The sequence below is a fragment of the Centroberyx gerrardi genome, chromosome 2 (genome assembly GCF_048128805.1).
Source record: "Centroberyx gerrardi isolate f3 chromosome 2, fCenGer3.hap1.cur.20231027, whole genome shotgun sequence".
NCBI classification, from domain to species: domain Eukaryota; kingdom Metazoa; phylum Chordata; class Actinopteri; order Beryciformes; family Berycidae; genus Centroberyx; species Centroberyx gerrardi.
The window spans coordinates 31,512,475-31,524,841 of NC_135998.1; the positions used below are offsets into that span (position 1 = coordinate 31,512,475).

At 39.8% G+C, this 12,367-nt stretch overlaps 1 protein-coding gene across 1 annotated transcript in view; it reads right to left on the bottom strand.

The window, feature by feature from the left end:
• LOC139917179 (chondroitin sulfate synthase 3) overlaps positions 1-11,941 on the bottom strand; it is an 83,883-nt gene extending 71,942 nt beyond the window's left edge. Inside the window, exons 1-2 of the mRNA XM_071906255.2 lie at positions 10,712-11,941; positions 7,959-8,242 (exon numbers count right to left, since the gene is read on the bottom strand). Of these exons, the coding sequence (XP_071762356.1) occupies positions 7,959-8,242; positions 10,712-11,321 (894 nt within the window). The 5' untranslated portion in view covers positions 11,322-11,941. The remainder of the gene's footprint in view (positions 1-7,958; positions 8,243-10,711) is intronic.
• Between the last annotated feature and the right edge of the window lie 426 nt (positions 11,942-12,367).

Sequence of the window (12,367 nt, forward strand, 5' to 3'; positions counted from 1 at the left end):
TCAGGTTAACTGAGCTGACTCTTCTCAAGCTACAACTCAGAGTGTTTTGGAGTAGAGACTAGGGCTAAAGACAAGACAGTTTACTGTGTCACAGTAACCTACATTTGGAAACAAATCCACCTTATCACACTATTAACTTTTACTGAGAACGTTACTGAATGGACGTACAGCCACACCACAACCAGCTTTTTCAATCATCTGTATGAGGTCTAGATGCAATAATGACAATGGGACTGCTGCTTTCTTTTTTTACTTTCTAAACTCTAACACAGGGTCAATATATGTGTATGCAACGAGACTTTGGCTATCTGCATACTGCACTGTCTTGTAGCCTCTAGGCAGCCAGCCAGCTTTGATCTGCGACTCTCAGTCTGAACACACAATTGCTCTAACAAACTCAAAATGCACACAATCAATATCACACCCAGAAATCCCCCAGCCAAATCTGATTGTGTGAAATTGGCCAATCTACGGTGAGCAAGATTTGTTTAGTCCTATGATTCATCCCCTGTGCTGCATGACACACACTTCTTATCTTCTCATCTAGCACTCTCCCTCATCAGACTGACCTCTGTAAGTCAAATCATTTTTCTATCTTTAGTTGTGTTAGTGAAAAAGATCCAAATACTTCTGATGATATTCAAACGGATTTTAATATCATTACAAATACATTATTTGTGTGTTTCCCAAAATTGGCATTCAGATTCGGACAGACCCTTATTCTTTAATCCAGTATAGATCAATATAGATTAACATACATATGGTCTGATGGGAGGCTTAAAACAGAGCACTTGGGGGTGATATATTGAACTGGATCCTTCTGTTTTACCAACTGGTCCAATTCAGTCATTTCAAGAAATGGTTCTGAATAATAAAAATGGAATTAACACACTTGAAAACAACAAAAGAGAATGAATGGTCTATCTTTAATGAATCCATTTTACATTTTTAATGATATAGCTCACATATGTGTCACATGCAGCTCATGTCTGTGTCACATGCTCTGTATATTTTGACAGATGGTAAGATGCCATGTTGATGCAGACATGGGTTCACTGATTTGTCTGGTCTAGTGGAGAGGAGGAAAAAGTTGTTTTAATTTGGTTTCATTTGCTATCTGTGAATGTATTTTTCCAAACCTACTCTCTAACCACCAGGGTGGCCTCGTAATTAGGGAGATCGTCCTTCAACTGGACGAGACAGGTTCGACTGTGTCAACAAGCATCCGACCTGCTCAAGGTTCCTTGAGCAAGACACTGACCCTGCGTTTCATTAGTCGTTTTAATCCGTTCCTTGTTGACTTCTCCTAGGAACTTCCCCTCGGGGAAATTCCTGCCGCCATCTTAAAGCAATATTCCACTTAGTTTTAACATGGGGTTTTATTTGGCACTTGACCGCCATGAAAACCAGAATATAAACTAATCACCAAGATCAGATGCAGCTGGACGAGTTTGTAGTGTTCGGATTTATACTTCCCATTCATTTGAATGAGGCCACGAAAATAACCTGAAAACTGACATTTAGCAATATTGCTTTAAGTTACTCTGATAAAATGAACTTTCTAAGATTGACCCGTCAAGGGCCGAGGGAGCGAATCCACAACAATCTAGACTCAGGAGCGCATCTTTCCCAGAATGCATTGTGATCGTTTCCTGTGTATGACCAACCATGGCAAAACAAGTGACATACAAGTGTAAGTAAATAAACAATATGTAAAGGATTTAGACATATTTCTGAAATGAACTCATCTGCTTTTACTACTACTCTAGATTTACTACTCATTATTCTGTGTATTTTTATCATTATTTATTATTATTAATTATCAGGCCCGCTTAAGTGCAAGTGCGCTCCGTTTCAAACCCTGGGTATTCTCAAATCAGTGGTTAACAACAGTGAGGTGTGAAAAATCTTCTTGATGTTTTAAGATTATGAAGAAGGCATCTACAGTATTAAGACATAAATGATGGTTCATACTTCAAAAGCCATACTCTATTCTCACAGCAAAATGTGCTCTACAGATTTAACTAATATTATGATTTTGTAACTACAAGAAGGGGATACATAGAATTATTTATTTTGAATAACCTACCACTGTAATGTAACATAGTGTTCATGAATATTCATTTTGTAGCCGTTTTAGTCTGAAAAGCTCAAGAAATATGAATTTGGAAAAAAAAAAAATCTATTGCCTTTAATTGATGAATTGAAACCTGTGATAAAGAACACTTTTTTCTGAAAATACCATTGCTCTGGTCTAAACCAAGTAAAAGGTGATAATTTAGCTTGACATGGCTCATTGATTGACGGGATGAGTTACAAAGTATTTACTGAGGATTAGTTTCGATCAAAAGAACTTCATGTGGTACGTGATGTAACGCATTACAGGTAAAACATACATTGGTCTCAACATTCGGTGTTAAAATAAATGTGCACTCAATTAATTACAGTATTTCAATACCTCTAAAAAGTTCACAGTGAAGAAAATGTTTGCTAGAAGGTGTGTTTTAGCACAACCTGAGAAGGCTCTTTATCTTTGAACCTCTTGTCAGAGAGGATTCAAAGTGTGTTAAAATGTTGTTACACAAAGAGAAGAAACAGACCAAGTGGGTTGAAAATAGATGATTGGCAGCAGACCTGGGATTGAATGCAGCTGAGTCATGGTGTCTTGCACACAAAGCTCCTCTCATGCGGTAAAGTAACTGAAACCTACACCTCCTTTTGATGCAGATAATGGATATTATGTTCTCGCCTATTATAACTTAAAGAGTGAAACAATTTCAACCATTATGATCACTACAAGCTTTTCAAATCATTGTTTCTGGAGAGGAAATGAATGAAGGTGAACATAATATTTTCAAGGTCTGTGGATTATTTTCTAAAACTAAGCCATTAATGAAACAACAGCAGCAACTTACTTTTCACTGGGAGAAATTGTATTTTAAGCTTTTTGGTCCCACAAGAACATAAAAGACCTGCAGCTTGGAGGGGGGTGAAATATTTATGAAAAACATACATTTTTTATATCTGTTATCTCAACTATCACTAGGGTAAAAAAGAGTATGGTCCCAACTATAATTTTGTGTTTTGTTCTGGAACAAGTCTGTACACAACTTTTCAAAAACACACAGAAACTAATATCTATCTGACAAATATTCATATTCATAATATGCAACAGTGGTGATTTTTTGCGGATCACTCTGATGAATTGTGCATTTGCAGTGAAAAGCTAATTCATTACAAACCTTAACATAAAGTACACAGTATACAGTACTTTTCAAAAATGTTTTGTCAACAGTATCTGAATATGTGTATTTCTATATGTGCTATGATATGATATTCTTTTTAGTGTGGAGTATGGGTGAGGGAGGGTTGGGACAGGGTTTATTATTCTACACTGTTACTATATAAATCAACTATAACAGACAGGAATACACACTCAGTACCCACTATATTAGGTTCACCCAGCTAACTAATACTATAGGTAGGACCCCCCTTTCTCCTTCAGAAGTGACTGATTTCTTTGAGGCCTGGTTTCAACAAAGTGCTGGATTCATTCCACAGGGATCTTGGTCCATACTGACTCCATGCATGCAGTTCTTTTGGACATGGTGATTCATGCTTCTGACATCCTGTTCCACCTCATCCCAAAGGCCTCTATTGGGTTGAGATCTGGACTGAACTGAAGTCACCGTCATGTTCCTGTAACCATCTTGAGACGATGGTGCATTATCCTAATGGGGGTTTCCGTTTGACAAAGGGTACACAATGGTCATGAAGAGATGCACCTTGTCAGCAACAATGTTTAGGAACGTTGTGGTATGCAAATGATGCTCGATTGGTATTATGGGGCCTATGTGAGCCAAGAAAACATTCCCTACACCATTATACAACCAGCAGCATGTACTGTTGACACCAGGAAGGATGGATCCATGATGAATCCAAACTGCCATCAGAATGTCTGAATCTTCTAATGTTGGTTATGTGCTCACCGTAGCACTGCTTTTTGTGCCTAGTTGCTTGAGACAAGAGGTTAGAGTTTTTATCTTATTCACTAGAAATATATGCAAATCAAGTTATGGCACAAACAAGCCCTCAAAAACAGCACTGCGGCAGCTAATAGCCCCTACATCACCAGTTGCAAGTGCAAAATGCTTTAGTTGTAAGACTGATCCACCAAGACTGGCACCCTTGTGCCCTAAAACCCCTTTATAATTGCAGCGTTTACTAAGCTGATTTGAGATTCTAGGATAGGAAACTCTTGCTTGGCTGACTTGCTGGTGATGATGTCTGTGTCTTGCAGCAATGATAGCAGCTATTCTGAATGCACAAACTCTGCAAAGTCTCACAAAGTCTTTACCCCGCCTTTCTTATCTTATGAAGAGAAGATTTCTTAAGATCTTATATGCGCTACAGTAATTTGGGGAGTGGGTTTGCGACCCGTGAATTGGGCCCAACCTCGATTTGCATTGCCTCTCCTACAAATTACTATAGAGATTTACATATAATTTACACATTTGGGTGCAAAGAGGCGTCATTTTTTGACCAGCGCTTTTGGCAGCTTATTGCACACGAGTGCAGGACTAGACTATCGTCCATTGTCACTTTATATCAGACAAACATTGCAATTTAAAAAAAAAACATTGTGAAATTGTCAACCAATGCAGAAAGTCAAATACAAGGCGGATATGTGGCCAAATGATTTTCAGTTCATCTGGCAAAGAAGGGGATACATACTTCACTTATTAGTCGGTGGGAGCAGTTATTTGTTGCACTACTTTATGATTTCATCCTCTCTGACCTTAAAAAACTTGGGATAACCCAATTATCTCCTTGTGAATGATCAAGGAAACCATATAATGCAGGTTCTTCTCATCCTTCTGCTTGATCAAAGGAAGAACGTTCAGTCTGATATTTACAGGTGATATAAGATAATAGATGTGGGTTTTTTTTGGTGGTAACTGAAATATTATTCCTGAAATTGTATTTCCTCCCATTTCCTTGTTAGTGTAAAAAGCACTGTGACTGAGTAATACGTTACTGTCCAACTACAATTGTGCATCACTTGTCAATCATAATAACATTAATACTAACCGATCAAATGAATAATTTGCTGACATTTTAATGAATCAGCCAATTTGCTTATTTTTATACACAACTTGTTTTCAATAGAACAAAATGCCGCTGATTTATTCAAAGTAGCAGTTATCAAAAGACTGTTAAACAAGCCCAACCTCGACCCTGAAGATCTGACAAATTACAGACCAGTTTCCGACGTCCCTTTGTATCCCAGCAGCTTACACACTTTCTTAATTGAGGCAATATATGAGATATCCTGCAGCAGCGAGACAGCTCTAATCAAAGTAACAAATGACCTGCTATTAGCTACTGATCACAGCTGTCTCACTTCTTGTTCGTCTTGATTTAAGAGCTGCTTTTAATGTTGTTGGCCATGGCATCTGGACTGTTGAGAACATCTTGTTGGCCACGGTGATACTGCTCTTAACAATTTTGGTCATATCTAACTAATAAATCCCTATGTCTCATTCCAGATGGCAACCCCTGCCTGTTCTTAGGTAGGTACTCTAGGTCCTCTCTTATTTTCATTTGACAAACAAATATCTTTCTCCTCACGGTAGACAAAAGTTAAATACTCATTTTAGGCCCTAAGCAGCAAAGAACTCTTATCACAACTCTCTAGTAATTACTGTGCAGTTACCCCAAAGTGTTCTGACAAAAATCTTGACATTATCTTTGACTGAATTAAAACATGAAACACTAAACATATTATCACTTTTTCCTTTTTAAACTAAAAAGCATTCCCTCTCCTTTACTAACCTACAAAAACAGATTCATGCTATTGACTACCGCAGTGAGCTACTCTCCAACTGTCCCAACTCAACACGACATAACTCAACAGCTTGAACGCAAACCACAAAACATGAACATATTATCCCAGGCTTAGTCCGTCTTCACTGACTCCTAGTAAATGCACATAATTGCATGCTGCTATTAACTTACAAAGCATTGCATGGTCTTGCAATATATCATGATTCCTACCTTTACCTATTCCCCTACACATACTCTGCTCCCAGAATACAGACCTCCATGTCATTACCTGCATCTGAACAAAAGCAGCTGAGGGCAGAGGCTTTTTCTATTGGAAAAGGTCAAGAGCCATTTATTTGGTACAGTTAACCATCTATCTTAACTGCCACCCTACCAGCCATTCATTTCCCTTCATGTCCTTCCCTGCAGTCATTTACTTCCTTTGCCTCTGGAAACTATTGCTGTGTCCTTCATACATTATAAAGTACTTTGTCATGCACCTCTTTGTTAAAATGCTTTATGAGCAATTATGATTTGTAAATTTGATGTTCATATTTTCCAAGTCAATAGATAGTAAACTGTTTTTAATTTAATGAAGGGGAAAGGTAGCCTAATCACAGAGTAACAACAATGGTCACTGTTATTATTCCTCTGTAATACTACTCAAATAAGAGCATCTTAAACGAGTGAAGAACACACAAGGAAAGGCTAGACACCGTCTGAAATTAATTTTTTTTGTAACTGTAAATGAAAGCAAAAGCAGTATGACTTTGAACAGTGGAGACAACATTGTTTTAATCTATCTCATTATCAAGATTGTAACACCATCTTGTCATTTCATGAAGAATATCTTAGGGATATGTTTATCGAGTAATTACTTCTTAAACAGTGTGTATTTCCCCACTCTTCTGGATAGCAGCGCATTGCATTGCTCTGTGGTGAAGGTGATGTCAAAAGCAATTATGTTACATAAGCCTCCGATAAGTTAAATCTAATATCCTGCTCTGTAAATCTCAGTTGGTCTTAATAATTTGGCAAACCTTGCACTCTCATTAAGAGCTTTTATATCTAAATCCATTTAGGAAACCGGGGAATCTCCTGCTTTCCATTTATTTGTGATTCTATCTTTGTTCATGTCAAAGAAATTATTTGAGGAAATTGACTGAGACACTTTTCTCCACTGATCAGACTATGAGTGATTGCTCCTATGAGGAGATGATCATTGACAGGCCAAAACTGCGATGCTTTCAGTGTATGCTTTAAATGTCTGCAAGTGTTCAGCTGCAATTTCAGGTTGAAATGTCAGGTTGACATTTCAGTGGGAAAAGGTCTTACAGATTGTGTCTTTTTGGCTTTTTTTGTTATTTAGCCTATCTCACGCCACTTATCAATAGTTAAATATGTCATGGACCAAATTACTGTTTTTTTCCCCCTCCAAGATGGAAAGAGGAGAAAATATATCTGGAGGAAATCGATCTGCTTTTAGACTCAACAAAAACTTTTGATCTTCACAATTCTACAAATCATCTACAGTACTGACATGGCAATCCATGGCTTTGTAACAACTCTTTTTTGCAGGGCCTTATGTGCACAGTCAATTTTCACAACACAATGGTCTGCTAAAATCCAGGCAATTTAACAATCCATTTACAAATTTTAAAAAGTACAGTCCAGTGGAAGCACAAAACCTTACCTACAATAACTAGTCTCATATTAAGATGTGTGGCCAAGCTAATATACCGGCTCCTTCCTCCTTTCCATCAAATCAAACAAAAGAACAGGCTTCCCATTGTGGCCCCGATGTAAAAATTAAAGTTAGAGGGTTTCTATGACCAAGAAATATTCTTCCTTCCTGGTTTGTTATTCTGTGTCAGTTTCCACCACAGTTGTGCTAAAAAAATTCCATCTAATACAATGAATGTGTGAAACAAGTTGGAAAATACATTCTGCTATATTCCTGTAAAGGAAGCCATTTGTAAAATTCCCTGATATTGCCTGATTTCCCCAGAGAATTGATCAAATTCATTTGACTTTCTCTGCCTGGAATACGCCTCTTGAAATTCCATGATATTCCAGAAACTCTGCCGGTGGGAACCCTGAAAAAATATCAAGCAAATGAACTCAGTCCCTACCTCATAGGACCAAACGCACTGTGTTCCTCCGAAGCGCCGCACACAGCGTCCCACCTCCACGTCCTCATGGGTGGTGTACATCTCCCTGAGACAGGTGCCGATGTGAGGCACCATCCTGCGCAGCACTTCTCTGCTGAAGATCATGCCGGGACCTCCCATGCAGAAATTCTCTCCAGGCTCCAGGGCCAGCTTGCCCAGCTCCTCGGCCATGCCGAGGCCTGTCTGGCCGAGGTAGAGTGGCTTGCTGCTGTTGAGCGACCGCAGGAACAACTCCAGCTTCTCACCTGGGAGAGGGTGAGGTGGGAGAAATTAGTTGTCCTCTTTGTTATGATTCTTCTATTTAACAGTTACCCATAGTGTAAGCATCTCTTCTCTTATTGTATCTATGGATTTGGAACCAAGGTACACAGGACCAATCCTACATTCAAAACACTAAAGAAAATGTAGAGGCAATCTGAATACATGCAAAGTCAATGGAAGGAGGCTAACAGATGTAACTTGAAAAATTCACCTGACCCAGTACAGTGAAAGCCAATCAGCTTCAAGCAGGACTGTGAATTTCTCCCCCAGCTAATATTCACATTGAGAAAAATAGCACTGTGACAGCAATGACATCTGACCAAAAAGTTTCTAAAAGCTAGATTCCCCCAAAAAGATGCTGATGCCAAGCCTGGAGCAAAGGGATCAAAATGCAAGTATGATAGAATAAAAAATCTAATGCTGAAGCGGAGTTTCAACTAATCTACACGGACTCATCAAGCAAGACGGCAAACAAAACCACTGATCATAATAATTCAAGTGGTGTCATCAAATTTGCTTGCAAACAACAATTTTGCTGCTTATTTTTCAAGTCAAGCAATGAAACTCAAGTGAGATAAGTCATGCCTCCTGTCTGAAAATAGGGTAATGCTTCCCTTGTCAGGTTTAGATGGTTTAGATGCACAGCTTTCATTACTTCTCTAAAGATCTCATAATTAGGCCTCTTGGTTTATTAGTTGTTCTTATCTTTTTATGTCTTTTTATGTTGTTTATGTCCTTATTTTTATTTTATTTATGTAAAGTACTTTGAACTGCCGTTGTATATGAAATGTGCTATATAAATAAACTTGCCTTGCCTTATCTGTCACCTAAGTAGACAAATCCATCAACCCCAATGCATGTCTATCTCAACCCAAGCATCAAATGTCAAGATTGCCACATGGGTCACTCATCGTCTTTTCCCCTTGATTTGACAGTCAGTGAAGTCTGAGAGGTGTTACAGCATCAAGGAAATAACCATAGAGAATATGCAGTTTTAATCTCTATAGTCGGAACTGTCATAACCTTGCAGGCCTAGAGTATTGCCACAAGTGATGAAAACGATTTAGAATTGACTAGAGGAAAGAAAAGGAAAAAGAAAAATACGATGAAGATGTGATATATGTACAGCAGTTGGCATGAAAGCAGTGGGAACAAACTGGAGATGTTAAGTCAGCGAACGTAACAGGAGGTTTGATGATTTGATCGGCTATCCCCGTCCATTAAGCGTCAATAATATTGTTTTAATGTATTCTTTGGCTTTGCGCAGCTTGGCCATAAAATCCTTGATCGAGGAAAGCTCAACCCATAATGTCATGATGTTGGGAAAAAGTTTGTATTTCAGTTTGGAGGTGTAGCCTTCTTGTAGTGTCTTTCACAAATTATACTTTCCTTATATTTCCACCTTTTCGCATGACGCAGCATGAAGTTGATTGGTTTTAGATGGATTTGTAATTGTTATAAATCAACTAGTGTACAAAAAACACATGTAGGCTAAAATGTAGGCTACTTCAAAACCATTTCAAAACCATTACCAATTTTACTTAGTATGATGCAATACAGTGCAGCATTGTTCTCCACATTATTAGTATCTAATTAGTGGTACTGACGTTTTGATTTCCTGCATATACTGGTTAAGCAGAGTTGTTTTATTTTTTCCTCAGATGAGCAGAGGACTAAAACTTACAGCTTAGGCTGTTTCAGTTTTTGCCTTGTGCAGCTTTCAAAAGTATTGGTGCCATCCAAAAAAGCACCTATCTACATTATATCACAACTTTTACAATTAGAAATATTGTAAAGCCATCCAATAAGCATGTGTTGGCACCTAAGGTAAAAGAAGCACTTGTGACTCAAACGTCTTAGCTGGTGTAACAATCGACTGCCCCCACCCCATCCCTACTAGATAGTCCTTTTATACATAATTACAACAGTTTGAAAATGAAACTCTCTTTCTTACTGTAGCCATATGCGCTACTTATGCACAAGCTACATGAACAATTAGAGGGCACAGTGCTGCATGCTTGAGGGGCAGCCATTCACAAGCACATGAACGAAATCTTTTACATTTTTGACAGATGCTTGTCAAGTTAACCAGCTGATGCCACATTGCCACCGTCTAGACAGCAGAGAGGTCAAACTGTCAAACATAGGTCACCAAACTATCTGCTTTCAGGAAACATTGGCCCTGAATGCTCCCTGATGTGATTTTTTAATTTTTTATTTAAGGCTTAAAGTAGATGTCTGGTGATTTTTGCTCTCCAGTATAAACTGTAAGATCAAATTGAGACTCGTGTAGGCTTAGTTATTATGGAGAGTGCCACACTTTGCCAGACCCAATAGATGCCCATATGGGTCAAACTACTTCAAACTTGTGTAGCCTGGAAAACACACACACACACACACACACACACACACACACACTTGCGCCATCCCCCTTTTTCTGTCAGGATAATCACCTCTTATATAAACATCATCATCAGCCCGCATGAACCACTCGTATTTATCCAGGTAGTGGTCATGGATGTACTTCAGCATCATGAATGACTTCTTCTGTGGCGGGTAGGAGTCATCCACACCCGCCAGCGACACCACCGGGACGGGCACGGCCACTCGGACGGTACCCGACCCCGCGCTCGAGAAGAACTCAACCTTCCCGGGTATGGAACTCGCCCAGGTCGTGTACGCGGCCACGGCGCGCGTGTCCAGGTACTTTTTGGCGGTCATCACGCCGACGTAGAGGAAATGCCCGGGTCGGGTTATGGGTCTCCCATTATCCCCGCTCCCGTTACCCGTCCTGTACAACCTGTCCTCCTCCTCCTCCTCCTCGCTGCCCTCCTGGCTGGACGGCGGGCTGTCCCGGTCTCTGCCGCGAATACCCGCGGCGTTCCCGAGGATTTCGGGCACTTTACCAACGGCGGCGTCGCTGTAGTATGAGCACACCGGAGATTTCTTTCTTTTACCGCTGATTTCCAGTACCCGGGGTACGATGAGCCAGGAGGCCGCGGTGAATCCGAGAAAGACCCCGACAATCACGCTCATCCACGGTCTTCTCAGTCTAAGGGCCATGGCTGGGTGAACACGGAGAGTTTATATCTGCAGTGAATGGAGTATGAATATGGGTATGAATATTGCTGTTGTCTGTGGAGCTGCTGCCGTGTTTGGTCATCAAACATCTCCGTAGTGCATTAATTGAGTGTCCTACCTTGAAGGGAGAGAGCAGATACACTCTCTGCCTCTGATAATATCATTTCAGGGGGGCTAACGAGACATTTATAACCGCTTGACAGTCAGTCCCATCGACTATTCTCGCCTGTCATGTTGCTGGAAATTGTGTCTCGACCAGTACCGTAGCCCCCAATGATAAAAAAAAAAAGAAAAGAAAAAAAAAACTACCCTCTGTATTTGTAGCTTAATGTCCTAGAAGTTAGCTTCTTGTCCGACCGAAATCCAGCGTTGATTCTTCCAGAAGTCCGGACTAGTTCCCAGCTGGTTCCTCATTTTCGACACCAAAAACAATTTAACGTTACTCAAAGTTAACTCTCGTCATTTCAGGCAGAAAGAAGCAGCAACAACCCGTTTCAAGTCGGTGTCATTGTGTTTTCCTCAGGTTTAGTGCACAAAATATCACAACGGGTCAGTTTTATCCTCGCTGTCTCCTCAGTAGGCAGCCGTAAGGTTTAGCACTATCCGCTCCCCGGCTCGCGATTTAGTTCAAAACTTGACGTCGCGATGGTTGAGTTTTTCATCTGAACCGTACAGTGGCTCTCCTCTGATTTCTCTCCGTTTGAGGAACAGGTAAAATCACTGTTTGTATGTAGGTAGCCATCCTGAAGACCAGTGTCAAGCTTCCCACAGTTAGCTGTGGCACTTCCTGTCGTAGCTTTCAAAATAAAGCCATTTTGGCTTTATACTATTATACTATTTAAAAATACTAATGACGTTTTCGGAGTAAAACCGTGCCAAAGTGGCATTAAGGAATAGAGCAACGTGTAGTGAATTCAAATATATTTGTTCTGTAACTGAATTTTGATACTATCCTCTTGTTCTTGTTCTTCTTACTTAGGCCTACTTACTTCCATCCCAATACTTGTGTGTAGAAGTAACGAGTTACA